Source organism: Elephas maximus, chromosome 12, assembly GCF_024166365.1.
Source record: "Elephas maximus indicus isolate mEleMax1 chromosome 12, mEleMax1 primary haplotype, whole genome shotgun sequence".
NCBI lineage: Eukaryota > Metazoa > Chordata > Mammalia > Proboscidea > Elephantidae > Elephas > Elephas maximus.
Genome location: NC_064830.1, coordinates 53,871,720 through 53,893,481, shown reverse-complemented (window position 1 = coordinate 53,893,481; position 21,762 = coordinate 53,871,720). Strand labels below are relative to the sequence as shown.

The following is a 21,762-nucleotide window of genomic DNA, read 5'->3' as shown; positions in this document are numbered from 1 at the left end:
GTATATTTGAATAATAGTCGCATTAACTGGTCTTCCTTGTAGGTGTATGGATATCATCCTATCACTGACAGCCTTGTACGTCAGGATAGACCTTGAAATGTTCTTTTTGACGATGAATGTGATACCATTCCTTTTCAATTTGTCATTCCCGTCGTAGTAGACCATATGATTGTCTGATTCAAAATGGCTAGTACCAGTCCATTTCAGCTCACTAACACCTAGGATATTGATCTTTATGCTTTCCATTTCTTTTTGATGACTTCCAGTTTTCCTAGATTCATACTTCATACACTCCACGTTCTGATCATGAATGGATGTTTGCAGCTGTTTCTTCTCATTTTGAGTCATGCCATATCAGCAGAGGAGTGTCTTGAAAGCTCGACTCCACTGACATCATTAAGGTCAACTGTACTTTGAGGAGGCAGCTGTTTCCCAGTCATATTTTGAGTGCCTTGCAACTTGAGGGGCTCATCTTCCATCACTATATCAGATAATGTTCCACTACTATTCATAAGGTTTTCACTGGGGAGGCAGAGGCAAGATGGCGGAATAGACAGACGCTTCCGGCGAGCCCTCTTCACAACAAAGACCCAAAAAAACAAGTGAAACGAGTATATTTATGATAAACTAGGAGCTCTGAGCATCAAAGGCAAGAATAGAAAATGAACAGAGGGGCAGGGAGAGGAGGAGACGGTACAGAAAGGAAGAGGAGTTGCCAGCCCTGAATTGTGGCGAGCCCTCAGGCACCATTTCTGGAGTGGTGGCAGTGGGCTAGTGCTAGCATTTGGCCACAGTTTCCTCAGGGAGAAGCAGCCATTCACATAGCCTACTCACACCTCCTGAACCAGAGAAGAATGGTGCTCTCAGCAAAAGCTAAGTACTTGCATATATTTTACCGCTTCCCCCACCCCCAAGCCGACTTTAGCAGCTGACTCCCCTGGGCCTGAGATAGGCACTGTTGAGCACCTAGAGCCATCCTCCCAGCCTTGGAGAAGGAAAAAATTTGCAATTGCGAAAAAAGATAATTTGCCAGCTCCACTAACCGGGGGAGCTCAGGACAGAAGCAGCTCTTGTCTGGGAATAAACTGTCCATGGACTTTGAGCACCTTTGCCCTCTGCATGGACCTGTGTGGGCCTATTTCAAGAGAATAGGCCCTTGTTGGCAGACTCCAACCATTTCAGCTGTGTGGTGGAGAGGTAGGTGTTTGATGTTTGACATTGCTTTGCCTATTAAACAAGGTCCTCACCTACCCACATCAGGGGCCTAAGGACTGGTAGCTCCACTCAGGTCACCCGGCCACCCACAACAGGGGTCCAAGGTAACTGGTACCTCCCAGTACTTGCAACCAAAAACATTGGGTGTCCACGGTCTGTCTGCAGAACCCACCCACCTTCACGCTCTAGGGAACGGGGATGCATTTTCCTCAGAGACACTCGGGGGTTGGTTCTCAGCCCCCTGCCTTGTTCAGAGTGTGACCCCCTGCTGTAATCAGATACTGGTACATACACCAATCACCCCTGCCCCTCTAAGACTGTAGGACAGAGCCTGGACCACACACTTGATGATCAGCTACCTGGACACCTGAGCTGAATTCACAGAAGAAAAGTGAATGGACTCCTAGACTGATATACCTGATAAAAGCTCTAGCCATCTGGGGACAGGACATCAGAGCTCCCAAGGTGAAAATAATCAAGCTAGCTTACTCAGGCAACCCATTTCGGCATACCAAAACAAAACAAAGCAAGCAGCTACAACATGGTAAGCAAGCATAAACTAATACAATAACTTGTAGATGGCTCAGAGACAACAGTCAATATCAAGTCACATAAAGAAACAGACCATGATCACCTCAACAAGCTATCAAAACAAAGAATCCAGGGATCTTCTAGATGAAAGTGCATTCCTGGAATTACCAGAGGCAGAATACAAAAGATTAATATACAGAACCCTTCAAGACATCAGGAAGGAAATCAGGCAATATGCAGAACAAGCCAAGGAACACACAGATAAAACAATTGAAGAAATTAGAAAGATTATTCAGGAAAATTAGAGCTGAACTAAATGAATTAGAGAACAGAAAAACAATTGAAAGAATTAACAAAGCCAAAAGCTGGTTCTTTGAAAAAATTAACAAAATTGATAAGCCATTGCCTAGACTGACTAAAGAAATACAGGAAAGGAAACAAATAACCCGAATAAGAAACGAGAAGGACCACATCACAACAGAGCCAAATGAAATTAAAAGAATCATTTCAGATTACTACAAAAAATTGTACTCTAACAAATTTGAAAACCTAGAAGAAATGGATAAATTCTTGGAAAAATACTACCTACCTAAACTAAGACATTCAGAAGTAGAACAACTAAATAGACCCATAACAAAAAAAGAGATTGAAACGGTAATCAAAAAACTTCCAACAAAAAAAGTCGTGGCCCAGATGGCTTCACTGCAGAGTTCTACCAAACCTTCAGAGAAGACTTAACACCACTACTACTGAAGGTATTTCAAAGCATAGAAAAAGACGGAATACTACCCAACTCATTCTATGAAGCTACTGTCTCCCTGATACCAAAACCAGGTAAAGACATTACAAAAAAAGAAAATTTTAGACCTATATCCCTCATGAACATAGATGCAAAAATCCTCAACAAAATTCTAGCCAATAGAATCCAACAACACATCAAAAAAATAATTCACCCTGATCAAGTGGGATTTATACCAGGTATGCAAGCCTGGTTTAATATCAGAAAAACCATTAATGTAATCCATCACATAAATAAAACAAAAGACAAAAACCACATGATCTTATCAATAGATGCAGAAAAGGCATTTGACAAAGTTCAACACCCATTTATGATAAAAACTCTCACCAAAATAGGAATTGAAGGAAAATTCCTCAACATAATAAAGGGCATCTATGCAAAGCCAACAGCCAATATCACTCTAAATGGAGAGAACCTGAAAGCATTTCCCTTGAGAACGGGAACCAGACAAGGATGCGGATGCCCTTTATCACCGCTCTTATTCAACATCGTACTTGAAGTCCTAGCCAGGGCAATTAGGCTAGACAAAGAAATAAAGGGTATCCAGATTGGCAAGGAGGAAGTAAAGCTATCACTATTTGCAGATGACATGATCGTATACATGGAAAACCCTAAGGAATCCTCCAGAATACTACTAAAACTAATAGCAGAGTTTGGAAGAATCTCAGGTTATAAAATAAACATACAAAAATCACTTGGATTCCTCTATATCAACAAAAAGAACACCGAAGAGGAAATAACCAAATCAATACCATTCACAGTAGCCCCCAAGAAGATAAAATACTTTGGAATAAATCTTACCAAGGATGTAAAAGACCTATACAAAGAAAACTATAAAACTCTGCTACAAGAAATTCAAAAGGACATACTTAAGTGGAAAAACATACCGTGCTCATGGATAGGAAGACTTAACATAGTAAAAATGTCTATTCTACCAAAAGCCATCTATACATATAACGCACTTCCAATCCAAATACCAATGTCATATTTTAAGAGGATAGAGAAACAAATCACTAATTTCATATGGAAAGGAAAGAACCCCCGGATAAGCAAAGCATTACTGAAAAAGAAGAAGAAAGTGGGAGGCCTCACTCTACCTGATTTCAGAACCTATTATACAGCTACAGTAGTCAAAACAGCCTGGTACTGGTACAACAACAGGCATATAGACCAATGGAACAGAATTGAGAACCCAGATATAAATCCATCCATGTATGAGCAGCTGATATTTGACAAAGGACCAGTGTCAGTCAATTGGGGAAATGATAATCTTTTTAACAAATGGTGCTGGCATAACTGGATATCCATTTGCAAAAGAATGAAACAGGACCCATACCTCACACCATGCACAAAACTAACTCCAAGTGGATCAAAGACCTAAACATAAAGACTAAAACGATAAAGATCATGGAAGAAAAAATAGGGACAACCCTAGGAGCCCTAATACAAGGCATAAACAGAATACAAAACATTACCAAAAATGATGAAGAGAAACCAGATAACTGGGAGCTCCTAAAAATCAAACACCTATGCTCATCTAAAGACTTCACCAAAAGAGTGAAAAGACCACCTACAGACTGGGAAAGAATTTTCAGCTATGACATCTCCGACCAGCGCCTGATCTCTAAAATCTACATGATTCTGTCAAAACTCAACCACAAAAAGACAAACAACCCAATCAAGAAGTGGGCAAAGGATATGAACACACACTTCACTAAAGAAGATATTCAGGCAGCCAACAGATACATAAGAAAATGCTCCCGATCATTAGCCATTAGAGAAATGCAAATTAAAACTACGATGAGATTCCATCTCACACCAACTAGACTGGCATTAATCCAAAAAACACAAAATAATAAATGTTGGAGAGGCTGCGGAGAGATTGGAACTCTCATACACTGCTGGTGGGAGTGTAAAATATTACAACCACTTTGGAAATCCATCTGGCATCATCTTAAACAGTTAGAAATAGAACTACCATACAACCCAGAAATCCCACTCCTCAGAATATACCCTAGAGATACAAGAGCCTTCACACAAACAGATATATGCACACCCATGTTTATTGCAGCTCTGTTTACAATAGCAAAAAGCTGGAAGTAACCAAGGTGTCCGTCAACGGATGAATGGGTAAATAAATTGTGGTATATTCACCCAATGGAATACTACGCATCGATAAAGAACAGTGACGAATCTCTGAAACATTTCATAACATGGAGGAATCTGGAAGGCATTATGCTGAGCGAAATGAGTCAGAGGCAAAGGGACAAATATTGTATAAGACCACTATTATAAGATCTTGAGAAATAGAAAAAACGGAGAACACATACTTTTGTGGTTACAAAGGGGGGAGGGAGGGAGGGAGAGGGCTTTTATTGATTAATCAGTAGATAAGAACTGCTTTGGGTGAAGGGAAAGACAACACTCAATACAAGGAAGGTCAGCCTAATTGGACTGGACTAAAAGCAAAGAGGTTTCCGGGATAAAATGAAAGCTTCAAAGGTCAGCGGAGCAGGGGCTGGGGTCTGGGGAACATGGTTTGAGGGGACTTCTAAGTCAATGGGCAAAATAATTCTATTATGAAAACATTCTGCATCCCACTTTGAATTGTGGCGCCTGGGGTCCTAAATGCCAACAAGCAGCCATCTAAGATACATCAATTGGTCTCAACCCACCTGGAGCAAAGGCAAAGGAAGAACACCAAGGTCACACGACAACTAAGAGCCCAAGAGACAGAAAGGGCCACATGAACCAGAGACCTACTTTATCCTGAGACCAGAAGAACTAGTTGGTGCCCGGCCACAATCGATGTCTGCCCTGTTAGGGAGCACAACAGACAACTCCTGAGGGAGCAGGAGACCAATGGGATACACACCCCAAATGCTCATAAAAAGACCATACCTAATGGTATGACTGCAACTAGAGGAATCCCAGAGACAATGCTCCCCAGAACTTCTGATGGCACAGGACAGGAACCATCCGTGAAGACAACTCATCAGGCATGAAAAGGACTGGTCAGCAGGGGGGAGAGAGATGCTGATGAAGAGTGAGCTAATTAAATTAGGTGGACACTGGAGAGCGTGTTGGCAACTCTTGACTGGAGGGGGGATGGGAAGATAGAGAGAGAGGGAAGATGGCAAAATTGGCACGAAACGAGAGACTGAAAGGGCTGACTCAATAGGGGGAGAGCAAGAGGGAGAAGGGAGTAAGATGTATGTAAACCTACATGTGACAGACTGATTGGAATGGTAAACGTTCACTTGAAGCTTAATAAAAATTAATTTAAAAAAAAAAAGATTATTCAGGAACATAATGAAAAATTTAATAAGCTGGAAAAATCCATAGGCAGACAGCAATCAGAAATTCAAAAGATTAACAATAAAATTACAGAAGTAGACAACTCAACAGAAAGTCAGAGGAGCAGAATTGAGCAAGTAGAAGCCAGAATTTCTGAACTTGAATCACTTGGCACTAATATATTTGAAGAAAAATCAGATAAAAGAATTTTTTTTTTTAATGAAGAAACCATAAGAATCATGTGGGACTCTATCAAGAGAAATAACCTACGAGTGATTGGAGTACCAGAACAAGGAGGGATAACAGAAAATACAGAGAAAATTGTTGAAGATTTGTTGGCAGAAAACTTCCATGATATCATGAAAGATGACAAGATGCTCATCGAACTCCACGTAAGGTAGATGTTAAAAGAAAGTCACCAAGACATATTATAATCAAACTTGCCAAAACCAAAGATAAAGAGAGAATTTTAAGAGCAGCTAGGGGTAAACAAAAAGTTACCTACAAAGGAGAGCCGATAAGAATAAGCTCGGACTACTTGGCAGAAACCATGCAGGCAAGAAGGCAATGGGATGACTTATTTAAAAAATTGAAAGAAAAAAAAATTGCCAGCCAAGAATCATATATCCATCAAAACTGTCTTTTAAATATGAAGGTGAAATTAGGACATTTCCAGATAAACAGAAGTTTAGGGAATTTGTAAAAACCAAACCAAAACTACAAGAAATACTAAAGGGAGTCCTTTAGTTAAAAATCAGTAATATCAGGTATCAACCCAAGACTAGAACACCGGGCAGAGCAATCCAAATTCAACCCAGACAGAGAAATCAAAAAAATAAAGCAAGATTAGCGAAAAGCTCAAAACAGGGTAACAGCGATGTTATTATATAAAAGAAGGCAGCATTAAAACAATAAAGAGGGACCAGGAAATGTAATGATAAATCTTCCATATGGAGAGGAAGATACGGCGATACAAAGAAATAAAAGTTAGGTTTAAATTTTAAAAAATAGGGGTAAACAGTAAGGTAACCACAAAGGAGACAAATTTTCCTACTCATCAAAATAAAATATAGACAAAAATAGAGACTCACCAGAAACAAAATCAACAACAGCAAATATGAGGAAAGGACAATATATAAAGATAATCTACTCAGCACATAAAATTAAGTGGGAAAAAGAAACTGTCAACAACACACAAAAAAAGACATCAAAATGATAGCACTAAATTCATTCCTATTCATAATCACACTGAATATAAATGCACTAAATGCACCAATAAGGAGACAGAGAGTGGCAGAATGGATTAAAAAACAAGATCCGTCTATATGCTGCCTACAAGAGACACACCTTAGACTTAGAGACACAAACAAACTAAAACTCAAAGGATGGGAAAAAAAATATATCAAGCAAACAGCAATCAAAAAAGAACAGGAGTGGCAATGTTAATGTCTGACAAAATAGACTTTAAAGTGAAATCCATCATAAAGGATAAGGAAGGACACTATATAATGATTAAAGGGGCAATACACCAAGAAGATATAACCACATTAAATATTTATTCACCCAGTGACAGGGCTGCAAGATACATAAAACAAACTCTATCAGCATTGAAAAGTGAGATAGACAGCTCCACAATAATAGTAGGAGACTTCAACACACCACTTTCGGTGAAGGAAAGGACATCCAGAAAGAAGCTCAATAAAGACACGGAAGATCTAAATGCCACGATCAACCAATTTGACCTTGTAGACATATACAGAACATTCCACCCAACAGCAACCAAGTATACTTTCTTTTCTCATGCACATGGAACATTCTCTAGAATAGACCACATATTAGGTCATAAAGCAAGCCTTAGCAGAATCCAAAACACTGAAATATTACAAAGCACCTTCTCTGACCATAAGGTCATAAAAGTGGAAATCAATAACAGGAAAAGCAGGGAAAAGAAATGAAACACTTAGAAACTGAACAACACCCTGCTCAAAAAAACTGGATTATAGAAGACATTAAGGATGGAATAAAGAAATTCATAGAATCCAATGAGAATGAAAACACTTCCTATCAGAAACTTTGGGACACAGAGAAAGCAGTGCTCAGAGGTCAATTTATATCAATAAATACACACATCCAAAAAGAAGAAAGGGCCAAAATCAAAGAATTATCCATACAACTTGAACAAATAGAAAGAGAGCAACAAAAGAAAGCCTCAGGCACCAGAAGAAAACAAATCATAAAAATTAGAGCAGGACTAAATGAAATTGCAAAGAGAAAAACAATTGAAAGAATGAACAAGACCAAAAGCTGGTTCCTTGAAAAAATCAAAAAAATTGATAAACCACTGGCCAAACTGACAAAAGAAAAACAGGAGAGGAAGCAAAAAACCCAAATAAGAAATGAGATGGGCAATATTACAGCAGTCCCAACTGAAATTAAAAGAATCATATCAGATTACTATGAAAAATTGTACCCTAACAAATTTGAAAACCTAGAAGAAATGGATGAATTCCTAGAAACATACTACCTACCTAAACCAACACAAACACAGGTAGAACAACTAAATAGATCCATAACAAAAGTAGAGATTGAAAAGGTAATCAAAAACTCCCAAAAAAAAAAATCCTGGTCCGGACAGCTTCACTGCAGCGTTCTACCAAACTTTCAGAGAAGAGTTAACACCACTACTACTAAAGGTATTTCAGAGCATAGAAAAGGACGGAATACCACCAAACTCATTCTTTGAAGCAGCATATCCCTGATACCAAAACCAGCTAAAGATACCACAAAAAAAGAAAATTACAGACCTATATCCATCATGAACTTAGATTCAAAAATCCTCAACAAAATTCTAGCCAGTAGAATTTAACAGGAAACCCTGGTGGCATAGTGGTTAAGTATTACGGCTGCTAACCAAGCGGCTGGCAGTTCATATCCGCCAGGCGCTCTTTGGAAACTCTATGGGGCAGTTCTACTCTGTCCTATAGGGTCGCTGTGAGTCGGAATCGACTCGACGGCAGTGGGTTTTTGGGTTAGAATTTAACAACATATCAAAAAAATAATTCACCATGACCAAGTGGGATTCATACCAGGGAAACCCTGGTGGCATAGTAGTTAAGTGCTATGGCTGCTAACCAAAAGGTCAGCAGTTCAAATCTGCCAGGTACTCCTTGGCAACTCTGTCCTGTAGGGTCTCTGTGAGTCGGAATCTACTCGACGGCAGTGGGACTGGGATGCAGGAATGGTTCAAAATTAGAAAAACAATGTAATCCATCACATAAATAAAACAAAAAGTTTTCACTGGCCAATCTGTTCACAAGTTGACTTGCAGGCCCGTCTTTCTAGTCGTTCTTAGTCTGGAAGCTCCACTGAAACTTATGTGCCATGGGTGACCCTGCTGATATTTGAAATATGTGTAACAGAGCTTCCAGCATGACAGCGACATGGCAAGCCACCACAGTACAACAAACTGACAGACGAGTGATGAGTCAAGAATTAAAGCAATTCAAGTAACTTAGGGTAGTCATGATAGATATCCAACCAATGGTATTTAATTTTTGTGGTTAAGTGAGTCAGTTTATATTAACTAATAGGTATGCTTCTCATCCAATATTGTCCTAGTCTAGTAATTATACCCTGACCTCTGTTTTCTACTTAATCTTATTTCTGCCAACATCTTATTGTGAAAATTTTCAAGATAAAGCAAAGTTGAAAGAATTTTACAGTTAGTATGTGTTCTACCACCTTGATTCTAGCATGAGCATTTTACTCTGTTGTATCACATGTCTATCCATCTGTCTATCCCCTTTATCCAGCCTTCAATCCATCTTATTGTTTGAATCGTTTTAGAGTTAATCGCAAGCATCAGTGCACGTTCTCCTAAATACTTTAGTATGCATATCATTAACTATAGCTCCAGACTTGCATTTCCCTCAAGAGTCCCTGAATGTCACAAACTATTAGTGCACATGACTACTAAATGAATAGTTGGTGGTTGAAACCCACCCATAGGTGCCTCAGAAAGAAGGCCTGGTGATATACTTCTGAAAAATAAGTTTGGAAAACCCAGTGGAGCACAGTTCTACTCTGACATTTGTGGAGTTGCCATGAGTCAGAATTATCTCTATGGGAGGCAGGACCAAGATGGCGGAGTAGTCAGATGCTTCCGGTTGTCCCTCTTACAACACAGACCTGAAAAAACAAGTGAGTCGATTATATATGGCAACCTAGGGGTCCTGAACATCAAAGACAAAGTTGAGCAGTCTGACTGAGTGGCAAGGGGAGGGAGAGACAGTTCAAAAGCAGCGAGTATTTTCCAGACCTGGCCTGCCCGGCAGTGGCACCATGCAGGCTGGATCAGCTGGCACATGCAGGCTGAGGCAAGCAGTAGTGCTCGAAACACATTTACCACATCAGGAGAAACTAAGCAGTGGTGAGTCTGCTCAAGCCTCCAGAACCAGGAAGAAGCGGTGCTCAATCAGGGAAAGATAAGTACAAGCATCTAACCTACTGCACTGATCAAAAAAACCCTTCCTCCTTTGGGAATTACCTCTCTCCCATTTACCTGCCCCCTCCTCACTCTGCTCCAGGTCCCAGTCTGGCTTCAGTGATTGCTGTGCCCCCTGGGCTGGAAGCAGGACCTGTCACGCACCTTGAGCCATTCTCCTGGGTTTGGAGAGGGAACAAATTAACAAACAGGAAAAAATAATCTGCCAGCTCCCCTAAGACAGTAACTCAGGGAAAGCACAGCCCCTTTGCCTAGGCACAGGCATAAGAGGTCCACAGATTTTGAATGCCTTTCACCTCTGCATAGACCTGTGTGGGCCCATTTCAATAGTGTAGGCCCTCATTAGCACAGCACAAGAGGGTATATACCTGAAGCCTATTTTCAACTGCAACAGTTAAAAGGGGGAGAGGCAAATTCATGACGTTTGACACCACCCTGCCCATTAAGCAGAGTCCTTGCCTACCCACATCAGGGGCCTGAGAAATGGTGGCTCCACCCACTCTACCTAGCCACCCCTGACAGGGCTCCAAGAATAAGTGGTGCCTCCCAGTGCTTATAGCCAACAGCACTAGGTGTCCAACGTCCAGCTGCAAAACCCACCCACCTACACACTCTAGGGAATAGAAACACGCCTTCCACCCACACAGTCGATCAGCCATCAGCCCCCTGTCTTGCTCAGCACATGACGCCCTACTGCAGCCTGATACCTTTGCCTACTCCAATCACCACTGCCTGTCTAGGACTGTAGAGAGCCTGTACCACACACTCAGTGACCCATGACCTGGACACCTGAGCTGAATTCACACAAGAAGAATAAATGGACTCCTGGGCTCACATACCTAGCAACAGTTCTAACCACCTAGTGACAGGACATGAGAGCTTTAAAGACAGCAATAATCAGAGGCTCACAAGACCAGCCCATTTGGGCATATCAAAACAAGTCGAGAAGCTAGGACACAGTAAGCAAACATAAAATAAGTAAATATAATAACTTATTGATGGCTCAGAGACAACAGTCAATATCAAATCACATAAACAGGCAGACCATGATAATAATGGCTTCAGCAAGCCACCAAAAATAAAGAACCAAGAAACGTCCTGGAGAAAGAAAACTTCTTGGAATTACTGGAGGTAGAATTCAAAAGATTAATATACAGAGCTCTTCAAATGATCAGGAAGGAGATCAGGCAAAACATAGACCAAGCCAAGGAACACACAGACAGAGCAACAGAGGAATTGAAGAAGGTTATACAAGAGCATAATGACAAATTTAACAGGCTGCAAGAATCCACAGAGAGACAGCAAACAGAAATCTGTAAGATTAACAATAAAATTTTAGAATTAGGCAACTCAATAGAAAGTCGTAGGAGTGGAATTGAGGCAATGGAAGTCAGAATTAGTGAGATTGAAGATAAAGCACTTAACATCAACTTATTTGAGGAAAAATAAGATAAAAGAATTAAAAAAAATAAACCCTAAGAATTATGTGGAACTGTATCAAGAGGAATAACTTACAACTGATGGGAGTACCAGAACAGGGGGAATAACAGAAAATGTAGAGAGAATTGTTGAAGATTTTTTGGCAGAAAACTTCCCTGACATTGTGAAAGATGAGAAGATATCTGTCCAAGAAGCTCATCAAACCCCACACAGGGTAGATCCCAAAAGCAAGTCACAAAGACATATTATAACCAAACTTGCCAAAACCGAAGATAAAGAGAGAATTTTAAGAGCAGCTAGGGATAAACAAAAAGCCATCTACAAAGAAGAGTCGGTAAGACTAAGTTCTGACTATTCAGCAGAAACCATGCAGGTAACCAGGCAATGGGATGACATATATGAAGCCTTGACGGAAAATAATGGCCAGCCAAGAGTTATATGTCCAGCAAAACTGTCTCTCAAATATGGCAAAACTAGGGCATTTCCAGATAAACACATGTTTAGGGAATTCACAAAAACCAAACCAAAATTACAAGAAATGCTAAAGGGAGTCCTCCAGTTAGAAAACCAGTAACATCAGGTAACGAGCCAAGACAAGAACACAGGACAGAACAACCAGATATCAACCCAGATACAGAAGTCACAAAAATAAATCAAAACTAAAACACTGAAAAGAGGGAAACAGACATCCATATGTAAAAGATGAATAATTAAAAAAGAGGGACTAAATAATGTTAAGAGTTTTCATATGGAGAGGAAGTCAAGGCAATCAATATCAAGAAATAAAAGATTGGTTTAAACTTAGAAAAATAGAGGTAAATATTAAGGCAGCCACAAAGGAAACTAACAATCCTACAATCAAAATAAAAAAGAAGGAAAACATAAAGACTCAGCAAATACGAAATCAACGACAGTGAAAAAAATGAAAAGAAAATATGTAAACAAAAACAACTCAGCATGGAAAATTAAGTGGAACAAAGAAACTGTCAACAATGCACCAACAAAATGCATCAAAATGACAGCACTAAACCCATAAAAAAAAAAATATCTATCAATAATTTTGCAGAATGTAAATGGACTAAATGCACCAATAAAGAAAGTGGCAGAACAGATAAAAAAAACACTATCCGTCTATATGCTGCCTACAAGAGACACACTTTAGACTCAAAGACACAAACTAAGACTCAAAGATTGGAAAAAAATAGATCAAGCAAACAACAATCCAAAAAGAGCAGGAATGGCAATATTAATCTCTGATAAAATAGACTTTAAAGCAAAATCCAGCACAAAGGATAAGGAAGGACACTATATAATGAATAAAAGGTCAATACAGCAGGAGGATATAACCATAATAAATATTTACGCACCCAAAGACAAGGCTCCAAAATACATAAAATGAACTCTAACAGCGTTGAAAAGAGAGATAGACAGCTCCACAATAATAGTAGGAGACTTCAACACACCACTTTCAGTGACACGCAGAACATCCAGAAAGAAGCTCAGTAAAAACACCGAAGATCTAAATGCCACAATCAGCATCTTGATCTTGTAGACATATGTAGAACACTCCACCCAACAGCAGTCAAGTATACTTGCTTTTCCAACGCACGTGGAACATTCTCCAGAATAGACCACATAGTAGGCCACAAAGCAAGCCTTAACAGAATCCCCAGCATTGAAATATTAGAAAACATCTTTTCTCACCATAAAGCCATAAAAGTAGAAATCAATAACAGAAAATGCAAGAATTATCTCAATGGCAATTGGCCTCTAATCTGTTCCAGATTTGTGTAGTTCTTTGTGTAAAATTTGCAGACAATGAAATGCCCACATCTTAATTCTTTTTTTGCTAAGGTTTGAGAAATGATTACATCCGTATAAACCAAACCCTATCAATGTATAGAGTGTTACTGTCACCCCAGAATGTTGCTTTGTGCCCCTTCTTAGTTATTCCCCAGCCCTACCCACTGGGTTTTTTTTGTTTTACTCACCCTTGGGGGCATTCACCGTTCTGATTTTTTCCCCACCATAAATTAGTTTTACCTCTTCTAGCACTTCATCTAAATGCACTCACACATTACGTATTTTTTTGTGTGTCTGGCTTCTTTGATTCAGCATAATGCTTTGGTGATTCATCCATGGTGCATGTATCAGTAGTTCATTCCTTTTTATTTGCTAAGTAGTATTCCATTGTATGGAGCCCTGATGGTGCAGTGGTTAAGAGCTAGGGTTGCTAACCAAGAGGCCAGCAGTTGAAATCACCAGCCACTTCTTGGAAACCTTATAGGGCAGTTCTACTCTGTCCTTATAGGTCAGTACAAGTCGGAATCACAGTGGGTTTTGTATTCCATTGTATGGTGCCCTGAGTGACACAGATGGTTAAGTGCTCAACTACTAATTGAAAGGTTGGCGGTTCAAATCCACCAAGGCTCCTCAGAAGAAAGTCCCGATAATCTACTTCTAAAAAATCAGCCACTCAAACCCTATGGGGCACAGTTCTATTCTGAAACACATGGGGTCGCCATAAGTCGGAATTGACTTAATGACAACTGGCTTACCATCGTATTAATATGCCACAGTGTTTTTTTTGTTGTCGTTGTTGCTTTTTTTTTTAATTCATTCTCATATTAATAAGATTGCTATCAATATTCATGTATAAGTTTTTGTGAACACATATTTTGATATTTGTCCTTAAAGATTAATATTCATTGTTTATTCTGATTATAAAAGTAATGTATGCAAATTGTAGAAAATACATAAAACTGTAACGAAGAAAATTAGAATGTCATAATTTTATTGCCCAGGATTTGTTTTGTAACTGAAACTCCTGAAGTTACAGTCCCTCAAACCAAAAGAATATTTCCTTATGTTTGAAAGGTACCAGCAGGCCACTAGCCAGATAATGATTGTGGCCAGGTCATTATCTGGCCATGATGCTTGCCCTCTTAGCTACAAAGAAGCAGAGATTCACGAAGGGCAGATGCTTATTGATGTTTGTCCCCAGAACCTAGGATGGTGCCTGATGGGAATTCAGTGCTCAGTGATTTTATGTGGAAAGATGGCAGGCACTTAAGCAAATGTGCAGCTTTTCCTCTTCAGGACGCCATAGTTCCCTATTACAACCAACGAGAATTTTCATTCTCAACAATTATTTTTAGAACATCCATTTGTCATGGAGAGGACAATGCTGACGATTTGAGTATCCCTTTGGCCTTTTGGCCTGTGAGTGTGGGAGGTAAAGGAGATACCCCTGAGGACACTGTCAGAGCAGCCAAGACTGGGTGATGGGCCCAGCTCAGCCCCTGGGCAACTTGCAGCCCTTGGGGCCCTTTTGCTCTGGGAAGTGAGGGTTAGGCTCTGGTTGGCCTCTAACCTCTGAGGTCTCATCAGGTCAGGGATCCTGGACTGCAGAGCCTTTGGAACATGAAGCTTCCCTAGATCCTCCGTGTGGGTGCCTCACAGCACGTGCTCCTGTCCACCACGCTGTGTCCTCAGAGATGTGCAGCTGTACATGTGTGCACACACAGCTCCAAGCAGATCGGCAGATTAGTAGGAGACCCTAGGGCTAAGAGGAGCAGTTTGCCTTCTTGGTGACCAGCACTGTGCCCTCACAGACATAATAGACGCTCAACATGTGTTGCTGAAGGAATGGTCACGGGAGAACGTAAGAAGGTAGGTCTGAAGGAAAGAGCAACAGCGGTCAGAGTGTCTTACTGCTCGTAACAAAAATACCACTAACATTTTTGAGATTTATTTTTCTCACAGTTCAGAAGGCTGGAAGTTTGTATTCAGGATGTGGCTCTAGAGGGAGGCCCTTTGTCTATTTCAGCTTCTAGAAGCTTCTAGAAGCTGCAGTTCTTAGAGTTTCTTGGGCTTGTAGATGCATCTGCCATGAGCGTCTTTTTTTATATGGTGTCCTTCCACTGTGTGGGTGTCTCTGTGTCTATTCTGGACATTTTATAACTCAAAAGTGTTAGGTTTAGGATCTACACTACACGGATATGACCTCATTAACATAACAAAAGGCAACTATTTCCAAACAGGATCACATCCACAGGTATAAGGGCCAGGAGTTCAGCCCCTGTCTTAGGGTGGACACAGTTCAGTTCCTAATACCAGCACGTGATGGAGACAGCACATGTGGAAGAGACGGACAAGTCATAGGACCCTGTGGGTACAAGGCCATGGCAGCCTCATTTTCTTTTCTTTAGCAGCATTCAGGGGCCACTGGCCAGTTCTGAGATCATGGCCTCCCCTTCTCAACACTGAGTGTGAATGTCAGACAGGTTCTACCTACAGACTAGCCATCAGCACTGAGCCAGGTGGTCCACTGCTGTTGGGAATAGGTCTAAGGGGGCAGTGCTGTCGGGACTTCCACATTTCCCAAGGTAGGAATCCTTGGCTGTGACCCATGTGATAAGAAAGTGATAACGCTGCTGTAATAATACTTCTGTCGCGTTTTACAAAGTGCTTCCAAGTGCATAGTCTGATTTATCCACCTAGCAAACTTGTGGAATAAATATTGTTGTATGCATTTTATAGATGAGAAAGAAAAGGGAGACACAAGGAGTTAAGTGTCTAGCTCAGGTCCCCACAGCCAAACAGTGGTAGACCAAATCCTCCGCTTTACCTTATGGCCAGCACTCAGATCTTCACTGCAAAGGGCTCATGGGGTCTTTCCCACCCCTGGGCCCTCAGGGAGATAAGCCTGTCTTCTGCTGGTCAGTACAACAGGGTTTGGATTCCGGATCCTGAAGAAGTTTGGAGATCTGCCGAAATAGCCAAGGACTACAGAGTTGGTGATAAAGCCCTGAGGCTGCAGCTGGAGAATGGCACGGTGAGAGTCCCTGCTGTGAGTGGCTGCGTGATGAGTGAAGGGGTGATTGGGGGCGGGGACGAGTCCCAGGGTGGCATAGACGGTTAAGCACTTGAATACTAACTGAAAGGCTGGCAATTCAGATCCACCCAGAGGTGCCTCAGAAGAATGGCCTGGTGATTTACTTCTGAAAAATCTGCCACTGAAAACCCTATGGAGCACAGTTCTGCTCTGACACATATGGGGTCACCATGAGTCAGAATCGACTCAATGGCAACTGGTTTGGTTTTTTGGTGTAGGGGGTGGGCGTTGGGGCAGAGGGCCTTGTAGGAGAACCCAGGGTAGGGCAACAACACCCTCCCCAAGTGGCCCCCTGGAGCTGTGAATGCACTGATGTGTTTGTAACACTCTCCCTTCCCTCCCAACCCCCAACCCCACTGAGCACCCTACAGCACCCAGGCCTCTCTCTGTGCTTAGGTCCCAGAGACAGGAGACAGCCTATGCCCTGCCCTGCATTCAGGTCTTGTTTGGAGAATGCTGACAAGTGACCAGCCATTTTGGTTTCCTGGGTCTCAGCAAAGGAGCCCTGGTGGCACACTAGTTAAGTGCTCAGCTGATAACTGAAAAGTCAGTGGTTCAAATCCACCAGCTGCTTCATGGGAGGAAGATGTGGTAGTCTGCTTCTCGAAAGATTTACAGCCTTGGAAACCCTATGGGGCAGTTCTACTCTGCCTTATAGGGTTGCTATGAAGCAGAATCAACTCATGGCAGTGGGTTTTTTTTTGTTTTTTTTTTTTTTTGATTTATCAGTAATCAAGGAGCCCTAGTGGCGAAGTGGTTATGCACTTGGCTGCTAACTGAAAGGCCAGTGGTTCAAACCCACCAGCTGTTCTGCGGGAGAAAGATGTGGCAGTCTGCTTCTGTAAAGATTACAGCTTTGGAAAGCCTATGGCACAGCTCTACTCTGTTCTATAGTGTTGGTATGAGTCAGAATGGACTCGACGGTAATGGGTTTGGATTTCAGCTGAGAGACTGGGTAAAGGTGAGAAACTTGGAGGGAAGTAGTTTGCAACTGGTAGAGAAAAGCCTCAAGATGGGAAGAGGAAGAGGAGTAGAGGAAAGGGATAAAAAATAAGAAGAGAGGGAAGTGGGAGGAGAAAGACAGAGGGAGGGAGAGGCAGTGTACAAGTGTACAGAAGCCTGTGAGGAGAGTAGTGTCAGGGAGGGACCATGACAAGGAGACGGGGACAAGGTGACAGGGATGCCCAACCATGTCTCATGAGTAGCCTGTCAGCGCTGGTGGGGCAAGGAGATGCAGAGGGTAAGCTTTCATGGTTGTCCCCACAAACGGATGTCCCAGAAGATATTCAGAAGCTGCCTGTGGCTTTTGGTTATCTAGCATCTCGAGATTTTGCATTTGCTTTAAGTGTACACTTTTAGTCACTAAGAAATTAACCCAGCTCCACTCCTGTATGGCTGTAGTGACATCTGGCTCCGGGCTATGGCAGTCTCACGTTTTTTAGAATCAAGGAACAAAGAGTTAGACAGGGGGGTTCTTGCCCCATCTGATGTTGGAGGGGGCCAGGGGAATATCATATGCGTGTTAAAGTGCTGGAATTTCCAGGATATGTCGATGTTCTCTGTGGAGAACCAAACCACCGCCACTGAGTCAATTCTGACTCACAGCCACCCCACAGGATAGAGTAGAACTGCCCCATAGGGTTCTGAGGCTGTGAATCTTTATGGGAGCAGACTGCCACATCTTTCTCCCGCAGAGCTGCTGATGGGTTTGAATTAGCAGCCAAGCACTATCAATTAGTGGCCAAGCACTTTAACCTCTGCACCACCAGGGCTCCTCCTGTGGAGAACAGGGCACAGCATTTTCAGTCAGACTATCCTGGACTTGGGGGCAGTTCCTATGACCCTGCAAAGGGAGATGAGCACAGAGGTTGAGAACGCGTCCTGTAGAAGCAGTCGGTGGGCTGTTTGCTTCATCAGTGACAGTGGCCCCTTACCATACTTCTCTAAGCCTCCATGTCCTTGTGTGTAATGCGGCACTGCTAACAGCGCCTGCACCAACAGGGCTGCTGAAGATCAAGTAAGGTAATCCATGAATATGCACATGTGTGAATACAAGAGAGATATACCGTGAGAGAGTGGTGCTGTTTGCATTAAGCTTTCCCTTTCCCATCAAATCCATCCAGTGGCACCTTAGCGGAAAGGCCTGGTCTACTTTTGAAAAATCAGCCACTGAAAACCGTCTGGAGCACAGTTCTACTCTGACACACATGGACTCACCATGAATTGACTCAATGGCTACTGGTTTGGGTTTTTTGTTCTGGTTTTTTTTTTCCCCCATCAGTAACTCCTTGTGGTATTTATTGCGTACCTGCTGTGCACAGTGTAGGTTCTGATTAGGGCTCAGATGCTTTGGGAAAAAAAAATCTCAGGAGAGCAGCTGCAGTGGGATCAGGTGGCCACATTTCTGGCCCTGAACCTGCCGCCCAGGGAGGAGGCAAAGAGGCAGGTAAGATGGCAGGCAGCCAGACTGCTCGTTCACTTAACCCTTGTCTGTATCAGGAAGAACAAAGCCTGCTCTGTGGGAAAATGTCACCTCTGCCTCCAAATGTCAGCCTGAAGTTCTTCACATTTTCTCCCCCAGCCCCAAAGACAGACTCACACCCTCTCTCTCTCTCATACACATACACACATACATACAGTATGCACACATATACACACATGTGCATACACAGTATGCACACACATACATACAATTTGCACACACATACACAATACGTACACACACAGTATGCACACATACACATGCATATGCACATTACGGACATACACACAATAGCACACACATACAATACACACAGTAGCACACACAAAATATGCACACACATACATATACACAACGTGCATACACACGTAACATACACACATGCACACACAATACGCACGCATATACACATATATACCCACATCATGCACACACAGGCACACGCACAGGCTGAACGAGCAAGCAGGGTTGCTGATTCAAAATAGGAAACAGAAAAAAATCAGACAAGGAAAGTAAAAATCATATATGGGAAGTATTTTTCTTGATTTTATTCTCAAAATTAAAATGTGTCAGTTAAGAATATTCTGGGGCTGGGGTCAGGTCCACAATGGTTGCACTGGTAACAATAGAGCAGGCAGCTGCTGTGAGGATTAACTTCCAGGAGTCCTGGATTACCCTGAGTTGCTCTTCTAATGCAAAACAGACAAATAAACAAACACTGTCAGCCTTGAAAGGAGGCTTTGTGACAGCCAGATCCATACAAACTGTGTGATCCCAGACAATGAACTCCACCTCCCTGAACCTGTCTGGGCATCTGTTAGTTGGGGTGGCAGTGCCCTCTTTGAAGGGCAGTTTTGAGTGTTAAATGAAACCATCAGTGATGAGTGTGTGGCATGGGTCTGCACCGTGGGCACTTGCTCAGCAGCAGCTGCACCACTTTATGGGGCTGACTCAGGACCACATGACTAATGCAAGCCAGTGGTGCTGATACCATGACAGCAGCCTGAACAGGTAGAACAGAAACATGCTTGCTGTGGGACCTTGCCCTGGACACTTTACCTCTCTGGGCTTCTCTTCTCCAAGCCATGAAATGAGGCTAGAGGAAGTTAGAACAGATGATGATAAGGTCCCTGGATGCTCTGATATTTTTTTTTTTTAATAACTTTTATTAAGCTTCAAGTGAACGTTTACAAATCCAATCAGTCTGTCACATATAAGTTTACATACATCTCACTCCCTACTCCCACTTGCTCTCCCCCTCTTGAGTCAGCCCTTTCAGTCTCTCCTTTCTTGACAATTTTGCCGGCTTCCCTCTCTCTCTATCGTCCCATCCCCCCTCCAGACAAGAGTTGCCAACACAATCTCAAGTGACCACCTGATATAATTAGCTCACTCTTCATCAGCGTCTCTCTCCCACCCGCTGACCAGTCCCTTTCATTTCTGATGAGTTGTCTTCGGGGATGGTTCCTGTCCTGTGTCAACTGAAGGTCTGGGGAGCACGGCCGCCGGGATTCCTCCACTCTCAGTCAGACCATTAAGTTTGGTCTTTTTATGAGAATCTGGGGTCTGCATCCCACTGATCTCCTGCTCCCTCAGGGGTTCTCTATTGTGCTCCCTGTCAGGGCAGTCATCGATTGTGGCCGGGCACCAACTAGTTCTTCCGGTCTCAGGATGATGTAGGTCTCTGGTTCATGTGGCCCTTTCTGTCTCTTGGGCTCTTAGTTGTCGTGTGGCCTTGGTGTTCTTCATTTTCCTTTGCTCCAGGTGGGTTGAGACCAATTGCTGCATCTTAGATGGCCGCTTGTTAGCATTTAAGACCCCAGACGCCACATTTCAAAGTGGGATGCAGAATGATTTCATAATAGAATTATTTTGCCAATTGACTTAGAAGTCCCCGCAAACCATGTTCCCCAGACCCCCGCAGTTGCTCCGCTGACCTTTGAAGCATTCATTTTATCCCGGAAACTTCTTTGCTTTTGGTCCAGTCCAATTGAGCTGACCTTCCATGTATTGAGTATTGTCTTTCCCTTCACCTAAAGCAGTTCTTATCTACTGATTAATCAATAAAAAACCCTCTCCCACCCTCCCTCCCTCCCCCCCTCGTAACCACAAAAGTATGTGTTCTTCTCAGTTTATACTATTTCTCAAGATCTTATAATAGTGGTCTTATACAATATTTGTCCTTTTGCCTCTGACTAATTTCGCTCAGCATAATGCCTTCCAGGTTCCTCCATGTTATGAAATGTTTCAGAGATTCGTCACTGTTCTTTATCGATGCGTAGTATTCCATTGTGTGAATATACCACAATTTATTTACCCATTCATCCGTTGATGGACACCTTGGTTGCTTCCAACTTTTTGCTATTGTAAACAGAGCTGCAATAAACATGGGTGTGCATGTATCTGTTTGTATGAAGGCTCTTGTATCTCTAGGATATATTCCTAGGAGTGGGATTTCTGGGTTGTATGGTAGTTCTATTTCGAACTGTTTAAGATAATGCCAGATAGATTTCCAAAGTGGTTGTACCATTTTACATTCCCACCAGCAGTGTATGAGAGTTCCAATCTCTCCTCAGCCTCTCCAACATTTATTATTT

General features: G+C 42.1%; 1 protein-coding gene across 1 annotated transcript in view; it reads left to right on the top strand.

The window, feature by feature from the left end:
* The window catches only part of MYO5C (myosin VC), a 153,921-nt gene that overhangs the window by 15,598 nt on the left and 116,561 nt on the right, over positions 1-21,762 (top strand). Inside the window, exon 2 of the mRNA XM_049905158.1 lies at positions 16,513-16,623. Within this exon, the coding sequence (XP_049761115.1) occupies positions 16,513-16,623 (111 nt within the window). The remainder of the gene's footprint in view (positions 1-16,512; positions 16,624-21,762) is intronic.